The 10,232-nt window shown below is 46.9% G+C and overlaps 1 protein-coding gene across 1 annotated transcript in view; it reads left to right on the forward strand.

Moving 5' to 3' along the window:
• LOC106819494 (ABC transporter F family member 4-like) overlaps positions 1 to 8,234 on the forward strand; it is a 17,479-nt gene extending 9,245 nt beyond the window's left edge. The window contains exons 8-13 of the mRNA XM_014824118.1: positions 2,454 to 2,940; positions 3,052 to 3,148; positions 4,018 to 4,169; positions 4,849 to 5,078; positions 5,727 to 5,885; positions 6,004 to 8,234. Of these exons, the coding sequence (XP_014679604.1) occupies positions 2,454 to 2,940; positions 3,052 to 3,148; positions 4,018 to 4,169; positions 4,849 to 5,078; positions 5,727 to 5,885; positions 6,004 to 6,031 (1,153 nt within the window). The 3' untranslated portion in view covers positions 6,032 to 8,234. The remainder of the gene's footprint in view (positions 1 to 2,453; positions 2,941 to 3,051; positions 3,149 to 4,017; positions 4,170 to 4,848; positions 5,079 to 5,726; positions 5,886 to 6,003) is intronic.
• Positions 8,235 to 10,232: the final 1,998 nt, after the last annotated feature.

Genomic DNA, 10,232 nt, shown 5'->3' on the forward strand with positions numbered 1-10,232 from the left:
TGACTCCAGACTCCCGTTAATTTCGCACCCTGTATATATATATATATAATAATAATAATAATTAACTAATTAAAATATTTAATGCAATGCATCTGATTTTATTATTTAAATGTAAGTTGATGTTTGTTGATGTGTTGCATTCTTCTTTTTTAAGTGCATGGACAAGAGAGTGTCAAGAGGTCATGCTGTCTTAGAAGTTACATCTAATGGGGATCTTACCATAACTCCAGTGAGTGCACTTTTTAATTAAATATATTCCATGCAAGTGTCTACAAATATTACTTATTGTATGTATACGTTAACAAGTATGAAACTGATTTAGTATTCTTATAGTGTTACAAAACCTCCCAAGAGGACAGTTACATTATTTGGTATTAGCATTAACACCTGTTGTTGTATTGCCACACTGTGTGATTTTGCTATCAACTGTAACAGTTATCAACCCCCGGCTTTCCTCACACATTTAGATACACGTAAACCCGTGCTTCTACAAGCCTGCCTCCATGGAAAGTTCCAAAATGCTCACTCTGGAGAAAGAGATATCGCAAAAATTAGAGTCTGGTGACAGAATCGCCCTTCTTCCGAACACCTATGTTTACGAGGTGGTAGTCAAAGAAGGGAAAAGGTAAGTGCTTGTCTGTGTCACGTCCTCCTCTGCCTAAACCCCCTCTAAACTATGTTGAGAAGTGTGCCTATAATATAAGTATAGCTTTGTCTCACATGCTTTATTTAAGTTTGTTGTTAATACTGCGCTACATCCATTGCAAACCCCGTAGTCAATGTTGCTTAATTAGTGCATTAACGTATCAACACAATGTCACAAGTTTTTCACGCATGCTCGGCTTAAACCACAACTCGAACGTGACACGACGTAAACTTAACGTTGACCGCGAACTGCGAGCATGTGGCATCGCCCGAAAACTGGCGAGATGCTCAACGTGTTTCCCTCTCGCAGTAACGGAGTCGCCGACGCAGCAAAGACTGGTGACAATGAGACCGAGGCCGAAAAGCAGAGCAACAACGGAAGTCGATCCGAATCTCCAGCCAGCATCAAGACAGAAATATACGACACAAAGAAGCCAAGCGATCAGGGTAAGGTGGCTTCCATATGTCGACGAGAGGAAGAGCGAGAAGGGTTGCAGGTCTTTAAAGTTGCAAAACCTCGCAGCTAAATACATATATATACACCTACTGTGAGCTTGCGTATTTTGCAAAAATTTACTACAACTCATTTGTATTGCTACTTTCGTAATATTCTCAAAATCTAAACGAAATTACTTCTCTTACGAAAGTAGCACCACAGTGATGTTTACACATCCGGGAAACAGCGGAGCGATTGTTTGTTGTGAGGCTTTTTGTTGCGAGGTTTATCCATTTTAAGTAACGTTGTGGATCAGCTTGACTGATATGAGATGCCAAGCTTTATTTATCATAGTCAGACGTTTAACATTCGTAGTGGTTTTCATTCTAACTTAATTTTCGATCTGTTGTTTGCAAACAGAGAAGAAAGATACAGCTAATCCAGCAGCAAAAGACGGGCCTGCCGATGAAACAAAAGAAGGTAATACAGGTATAGGTAGAGGTGAATTAATTTCAGGATGCTTGCTGTATAAATCCGTTATAGCTGTACTTACTGCATATACTGAGTACAGTGAAACCTAAGATGGTATAATTAGTTACTTATCTCATTGAAACTCACATATACCTATCTAATTACCATAACTACACGTCTATCCAAATCTAAAGACATCTCTTGATAGCCAAGTCTAAAATTATTTTGAATCGTCCCTCTGAAAAGTACAAGTAAGTCCATCGAAATTTCCTTTTTATCATAAAATTTAAATACTTCATCGAATACGTTTCTGTAAATAATATGAAATACTTTTAAGCATCGAAATGATATCAAATTATTTAAGCACTGCATCTCTCGTCTTTCTAGATGACCTTTCCGAGGACGCATCAAAAGAGACGAACGACAACGACGTGTCCATAAAAAAGAACAAAGCCGGACGTCCAATCAGAGGCACAAATTCTTCCGCCACCTCTAAGGAGGCCGAGGGAGACTCTGAGGAAGAGCAGGAAGAGGAGGAGGAGGAGGAGGAGGAGGCAGTCGCAAAGAAAACTCGAGGCACGAAGCGGCCCATGATCGAGGAGGACCCAGATGACGAGTTCGAAGAAGAGCAGGAGGTCATGCCGAAGAAGAAGGACAGACGCAAGCCCACGCAGAGAGGCCCCCCGAAACCACCGGCACAGAAGACACTACACGGCCGGGTAGTGAAATCAAGATCGGCTAAAGAGGAGGAGGAAGAAGAAGAAGAAGAGGAGGAGGAGGTCCTTCCGAAGAAGAAAGCGAGAGGCAGGCAAGCCAAGCAAGAGGAACACGCTGACGATGACGAGGAGGAGATGGAAGAGGAGGAGGTCATGCCCAAGAAGAAAGCCAGGGGGCGCCAAACCAAGCAAGAGGAAGACGAGGAGGAGGAGGAAGTATCGCCGAAGAAAAAAGGCAGGGCACACGGCAATGACGACGATGAAGAGGAAGAGGAAGAGGTCGTGCCCAAGAAGAAAACGCGCGGCCGTCCGACCAAACAGGAAGCCAGCGACGACGACGAACAAGAAGAAGAGATCCCGCCGAAGAAGAAATCGCGCGGACGCCCGCCGAAACCGCCCGCGACCCGCAAACCGAAAGCGAAGCCCGTCAGGGGGCGCGCCGTAGGCAGCGACGATGAGGACACCGCGCGGCTCAAGGACCGCGACTACTCCGAGGAGGAGGACGACGGCGAAGAAGAGGAGGTGGCGCTGAAGAGGAAGCCGCGGGGGAAGGCGGGGGCGCGCGGGAAGCGAGCGCGGCGCGACAGCGACGAAGACGACGACGACGAGTATGCGCCCCGCGCGGCGGCGTCGCGTCGCGGCCGCGGGAAGCGAGCAAAGCCGGCGGCGAGGGCACGGCGGCGGCGCCACCGGTCGAGCAGCGACGAGGAGGAGGACGACGACGACGATGAGCTCGACCACCTGCCGACGCGGCGGTCGGCGCGTGGCAGCGTCCGCCGGCAGACGCACAGCGACGACGACGAGGAGATCGCGCGGCAACGCGCCGCCGAGAGGAAGCAGCGGCAGCCGCGGGCGGCCGCGCTCAACTACAACTACAATGGTGCGTGGCGCGCAGCGTAGTAGTAAGCTAATAAGCCACAGTAGTGTGGTACTACAACTACAACTACAATGGTGCGTGGCGAGCGCGGCGTAGTAGTAAGCTAATAAGCCGCGGTAGTATGGTACTACAACTACAACTACAATGGTGCGTGGCGCGCAGCGTAGTAGTAACCTAGTAAGCCGCGGTAGTATGGTACTACAACTACAACTACAATGGTGCGTGGCGCGCAGCGTAGTAGTAAGCTAGTAAGCCACGGTAGTGTGGTACTACAACTACAACTACAACTACAACTACAATGGTGCGTGGCGCACGGCGTAGTAGTAACCTAGTAAGCCGCGGTAGTGTGGTACTACAACTACAACTACAATGGTGCGTGGCGCGCAGCGTAGTAGTAAGCTAGTAAGCCGCGGTAGTGTGGTACTACAACTACAACTACAACAGTGCGTGGTGCACGGCATAGTAGTAAGCGAGTAAGGCGCATGGTGGGATGCTCTTGCATGGGGTGGGGGGAGGGGGGCCTCGCGTGGGAGCGTTATAGGGAAATCGGCATGAGAGGGGCCTTTTGTGAAACCCAATGTTAATAAATTTAGCCAGCCATGCTGTAGTACTACGCTGGTGCGTCTGTGCGTGCGTGTGTGTGCACGTGTGCAAACTGTGTGTAAACTGCAAAAGCAAAAATCACACACCACACCACACACACACACACACACACGGGTAATCTTGGCCACACCGAGTTTTCAAGACACGGCCTTTCGGTGTGAGGGAAAGACAACCAAGGTTTAATATAACCGGTTAAAAATTCGACCTCGCTCTTTTGTAAATCTACCTCGCCATTTTATTTCACCGAGATCTTTCGTTTCGCATTGCAGTGGATGAGTACATCGACGAGTTCATGCCCAGCGATGAGGACCAGGTGGAAGAGGCGCGGTTGTCGAAGGACTCCGACGAGGAATACCACGCAGATGCCGTCGCGCTCGAGTCGGGAAGTGACTGGGAGAGCCGGGGAAAGAGAAAAGTGAAGGTGATTACTACGTTTTACGCCACGTCACTTGTGAACGCCGAGGTATCGCGGTAGGGCGGTCATTTCGGCTAGAAGACGTCACGAGGGCATTCGTCCGAAATGAACGGAAGTTTTCGTCGTTTCCACGCGCGTACCGTACCTTGCGTGCACAGCGCGTGCGGGTTTCAGGCTGAGTTTTTTCTGAGGATAATGAAATGAAACATTGCGTGTAGGTGTGCATATTAGCATCTACCTGATGAAATGCACACTTCTCTACTTGGAGTTCCAAGTATCAGCAGTTTACTTTTAGTATCAATTGTGAATGAGAAATGTGTAGCATAGAGTCATGAGCCATTTCTATGGAGCATATCCACTGCACTACTTGCATATAGGTTTGACTAGCTTATTACTCCATATAATTGAGGTGTAAGGCAGTCTTGGAACCAAGTCTGAAAACCCTGCCAGGCTTGATTTTCGAAAATTTCTCACTTCTACTATACAACCCAAAGTGAAGTCTCACGAAATTAAAACATAAAAAAATTAGCCAGTCCTGCTCAAAGGTTACCATGCTCGGCGGCGACGGGCTGCCATTTCTAACACTACGCGAGGCTTCGCAACAGACGTAAGCGGCGAGTGACACCCCCCCCCCAACGCGCGTCCGTCTGCTCACAGCGTCGTTTTCATCGCCGCATTGTTACAGCACAAGAAGGGGAGACGAGCATCCAGTGGGAGGAAGGGCCGATCGCAGAAGCGCCGACGCAGCGGCGACAACGACTCGGACGTGTCCGAGGACGACTACGTGCCGCGGCCGACCAAGAGGAGGTCGGTGTCGGGCACCGAGGAGGAGGAGGAGGAGGAGAAGGCGAAGAAGGCCAAGGCGGCGCAGCCGAAGAAGCGAGAGATGTGCGACGACGGCAAGAGTTGCAAAAAGTACGTGCGCGACGCGGCGGCGTTTCCATCTCTAGGCGTCGGGTTTTTCGTCGTCCTCGACGATTCGAGCTTCGCCGGTATTCGACGTGGCACGCGTTCGTGATGCGGGGCTACTAACCCAGGCTACGTCGGGTGTCTTAAACCCCCCCCCCCCAGTATGTTCCCCTCGTGTGTCTGTACCAGGTTTCTCCTATCCAGTGATAGCACAGGCTGGCACCCCCAGACCCACAATTGATATCCCTAAAGATGTACTCGTGTGCCCAACGCTTTAAGAATACCATGCAGCGTTCACTAGTGGGAGGGAATCACTGAGCATCGTATAAGCGGTAGTGCTCTTCTGTGTCTGGCAGATTTTGGTTGTTATTGTTTTGCTTATCTCCTTCCGTATGCGGACGGCATCCTAGCCTATGCTGGTTTCTTTAGATTTTTTTTTAGATTTTAAAATTTATTTACGCTTTCAAGTATATTACATTTTTTCATATATCACAAGTTTTTTTAAATAAGTACAGCGAGGGGAGTTTCATCGCTGATCTACTGCATTAATTACTGTACGATTTCTTAGGTACGCAAACTTGCGGCACAGCTATAGATCTCTTGTACGAGTGCTACCTCGCTATTTCTCGATTTGCAAGTATCCTATGGTTTCAGGCGAAATCGACAGCACTTCAAGGATATGAGTCATCCGGGGGACTCCGACTACGAAGAAGATGCAGTTAGTGGTGAAGAGGAAGAGGAGGAAGAGGAAGAGGAGGAGGCAGAAGGAGAAGAGGAAGCCACCAAGGAGTCCAAAATGTCGAGTGAAGTCGGGTAGGAGGATCCTACTGCCCTCGCAAATATCTATTCTGGCCAAGTTCGAGCTAGCCAACATTTTTAGCAATGGATATTGTGTAACACAGTTTGACGTTTTTCTACATCTTGCTTTCAGTGGCAAGGAAATCGAGACGAAGAGTTGAACAGACTACCTACGACGAAATTTACTACTATTGGCCACATCATTTGCCCGACAAAATCTCATTTGTAAACATTTTGGGGGCCATTTTGGAGGTCTCTTGTACTCAGTCGTTGGCCCACATTACTACTTCGATAACAGGGTAAGTACATCATAGACGCACACACATAGGAGCAGGTGAAGCGACGTGATGTACCCGCCATGTTACCTGCTGGCTTGTCACAGAAAGCGACAAATTTCTCTTCTGCTAGTAGATCGATATTGACGAAGAGTCGCAGAATGACGGCAAGGGCAAAAAAGTTGTGCCACCATTATTGACGTTGAAAGACCGTTCGTCATTTCTCTCTCTCTCTCTCTCTCTCTCTCTCTCTCTCTCTTCCTCTTCCCGTGTCCACCCACACCTATTACAGTTACCATAGAGTCCGGGATAAGAAGCTAGGCTGTTGAATGGAGTTGGCGTTGCCGCTGAGCATACGTCGTGTACGGTCGCGAGCGGTATTCACTTGTTTTTGTGTTGTGATGTACCTAGATGGCAGTGCACGCGTTTAGTATGCAGCGGATCCATCGTCGAGCCGGGGGAAAAACCAGCGAACGGCCGGGGTCTTTTCCCATTGGCGCGCGGATCCCGCGCATGACTTGGTAGCCATGTTCGTTAGTGTCCGTACTGTTAATGTCCCCGTTTGGCTATCCATCGGTTACTGTCCAGCGAATTTTAGCTGCTGTCGTGCGCACGCATTATCTCCCAATACCGACCGCACGCTGCCGCCGCGCAGGCGAATTTGCCATCCATGTTATATTTACGTATTTCTTAAATATATATACATATACATATATATCTATATATATTCATGCGTGTTTCCCATAAACCATACGTGTAACGTCTTGTCACGTCTGCCACGCTGTCGCGAATCTACTACCACTCGTACGAGGACGTTTGCGCACGCTCGCGAAAAAGGCCGCGTCACATATAGCAGCGCGAGCAAGCCAAATTGGAGTGACGCAGCCTCGCGTGAAACGTCGGACCTGCCTCGTCACCGACAACCAAGACGACGTCTGTGTGCGACCGTGAAATTTCTTCGTAGTTGCTCGGTGGTGGCCGGGTAACATGTCGGTGTCTGTTGCGTGTTCTCGTTCTCAGTACTAATTCGGTGAGATGGGATGTGCGCGCCAGGTTGGCGGGCGCGCGTCGCACTAATTTCACTTAAAATTATATTTCGTGTCGTGAGAGTAGATTGTACAGCCATTTCGTGTCGTTCGACAAGCAACGGTAAAAATACTATTTTTGTCACATTTATGGTAGGTTACTGTCAACCGGGAAGTTATCCTATAGCCTAGAGTTGCAAACCTGTACTTGTACATGTGCTTGTATGTGTTGTACTGCATTTTTCCTGAGAAGTGAATTAATTATGAAAGGACATTAGGATAACTTTAAGCTCCCCTTCGTTCATCATGATATCAGCACTTTACGTGTTCAGAATTCAACAGTAGCATTTTCTTTTGTTATCATCCCTTCAAAGTGAATCTTATCGACATGACAATATTACCGTGAATATTATCATGTTCTTATACTATAGTTTAAGCAGTTTGGTGTGTGTGTGTGTGAAGAGAGTGCGTAGCTGTGCGTATAATTATACACTAACGTAAGATATACGATGGTATTTACTCAACATTCTAGGTAACATTATTAAGTGTGCACTTTAATAAATAGGTAGTCTTAACTTGAAATCAATTGACCTTGTGTGGAGGGATACTAGCAAAAGTATTATGATTATACATGTACATATTATTATGTTACCATGGTGTTGACACGAAGCATTCGACGAAAGTTCAAACATGGTTAGAAAAGTGTTTTGCTAGAGTTTAATGATCATTGATGAGAACAAATCAGTTTAAGATTTATTGGAATTTGGGGTGCAATTGGTTTGTAGTTGTTGTGCTGCTCACCACTAGTTAGCAATCAAAATTAGTGTATCAGTAATTATAACCTCGTTTAGAATTCTATGAAATCTACAGATGCATTGGTGTAATGAAGGAACTCACAGAAGTCGTTGCTCAGTTTTAGAACTAACTGTATGTGAAAGAAATCCACGACAAAAATCACACGGAGTGTACATGTAGTGTCTATCAAGTATGTATCCTTGTTTCACTAGAATTATTTTATGCTGCATCTGTTGTTGTCCCCAAAATAAACTGCTTGTGACAAAAGTTCTGTGTGTTGCATATTTGGTCTTCGTTTAGTTTCAGTTCGAAGGCCTGACCTTGTTTGTGTGCAGCCAGTAATTATGCAAGGCAGATCAACGGCGACCGACGTCCGAGCGCCACTTTCATGTACTTTAACATATGTGGGGATTGTGGCGAGATGCTACGGGCAAACTTAATTTTGCACTACGATCACCAAAGCGCCACGATTCCCACCTATGCTAATGTACATGAAAATGGCGCTCGGACGTCGGTTGCCGTTGACTGCCAAGACCATTTTCTTCGGACGATCTCGTACGTTCAAACTGGCCAGGGGCGGGCCGACAGCACGTGCATGGTAAAATTCGATCTACAACATTCACTTTGCTCGCAGCATCGCATGTTACCTGCATATAGTACTATGAATATCAATTCTCCAGGAATATTCCCTCTCGTGCAGTACTCGTACACACATTTTCTTAATTCACTTCTTGGGGCTGGCATGATCGAGTAGGAATTCGTAGTGTATCGGATTTTGCTCTCAGGCATACTCTTCCATGTAGACCTTATGAGAAGAATAAATTGGCTGAGTTATTTCAAAATGAAGTTGGCCAATAGCAAGTGATCATGATATCATGGTATTCATTTATTTGCACTATTGTTGAGCTGACACAACATGTAATGCACATATTTACATGCATATTTATCACCTTGTTAAAATCTTCTTGGAGTTTCTGATGATGTAGCAAAATAAACAAGCCATAAGGAAATTCACTACAAGAACGTCTTGCTACAAACTAATGACATTCTTTGTGTAGTACTATAAAACAAAAATTTGTTAAATTGTGAATAACCCATAGAGGTACATGATGGAATGGTTTGTACTTGCCCTAAATACTTTTCATTTATTGCTTTGCTCCCATGACAAAATACAAACAGTCATAGAAATTAAATTCGTTCATGAAATATTTACATTCAGTCCAAACTTGCAATGGCTATGGCTATAAATAGAAAATGCTAATCTTTTTCAATGAATGAAAATCTGGTGGACATGATCTCATTTTATGTCCGCCTGTAAAAATGAGTAATGAATTGAATGTACAGATAATGATGAACAAACTACATGATTAGAAACCCATAAATCAGTAGTTACACAACTGCCTGCTTTATTCTAACAATAACAACTACGTTCTAGTTATAACCGGGTGTTTCCTCAGCCACGCACGTTGGACATGCAGAAAATCAGGTCTGGTCTTTATTTGGTCACTGTGATCACACCAGCTCAGTCTCCAACTGCACAGAAACAAGTTCTACACATGGAGCATTCTCCCTCTCTCTCTCTTGCTCTCTCTCTCCATGTCATCAATGCGACATGACCTCTCCTCGCCCCATGCCCGCCACACTGACTCAGGATACCGGTCGTAATTGTGTAAAATAACGTAAAAAGTGATCTTTTAATCTGCCGATTGTGTGACATGATCCCCCGCCTCTCATTACATCACGGAGGGGCGCTCTATCCGTCAAGCATGTGACATAAACCGCTCGCTTCTCCCTCCCCCATCACATCTCCACGAGGTGAGTTCCTCAACCTGTTAAACATATGAGATGAGCTACGCCTCTCATTCCTCCCTCCCTGCTCCCTCCCCCTTCACATCACTCCCATGTTCATCCCTATTCACCCTCTAATTAGGTGCACTATCCGTCAAACGTGACATGACCCACCCGGGCCCAGTCCGCCCTTGCCTGCCTGCCTCTTCCTAACGTCACTAGGAGTACTCTACCAGCGAATCATGTGACATCATCTACTCTCCCCTCACAACCTCCTCTCCTCCATCCTGCCCTCCTCTTCCTCCCTTCCTCCCCTGCCCTCCTCCTCCTCCCTTCCTCCCTCGCCCTCTTCCCTCACATCACCTCCGTGTCGGCGGCCGGCTCCGCCTCTCGAAACCTCCTCTCCTCCATTCCCTCCCGTCTTCCTCCCCTGCCCTCCTCCTCCCGCCTTCCTCACTCGCCCTCTTCCCTCACATCAC

The sequence above is a fragment of the Priapulus caudatus genome, unplaced genomic scaffold (genome assembly GCF_000485595.1).
Source record: "Priapulus caudatus unplaced genomic scaffold, Priapulus_caudatus-5.0.1 Scaffold39, whole genome shotgun sequence".
Classification (NCBI taxonomy): domain Eukaryota; kingdom Metazoa; phylum Priapulida; class Priapulimorpha; order Priapulimorphida; family Priapulidae; genus Priapulus; species Priapulus caudatus.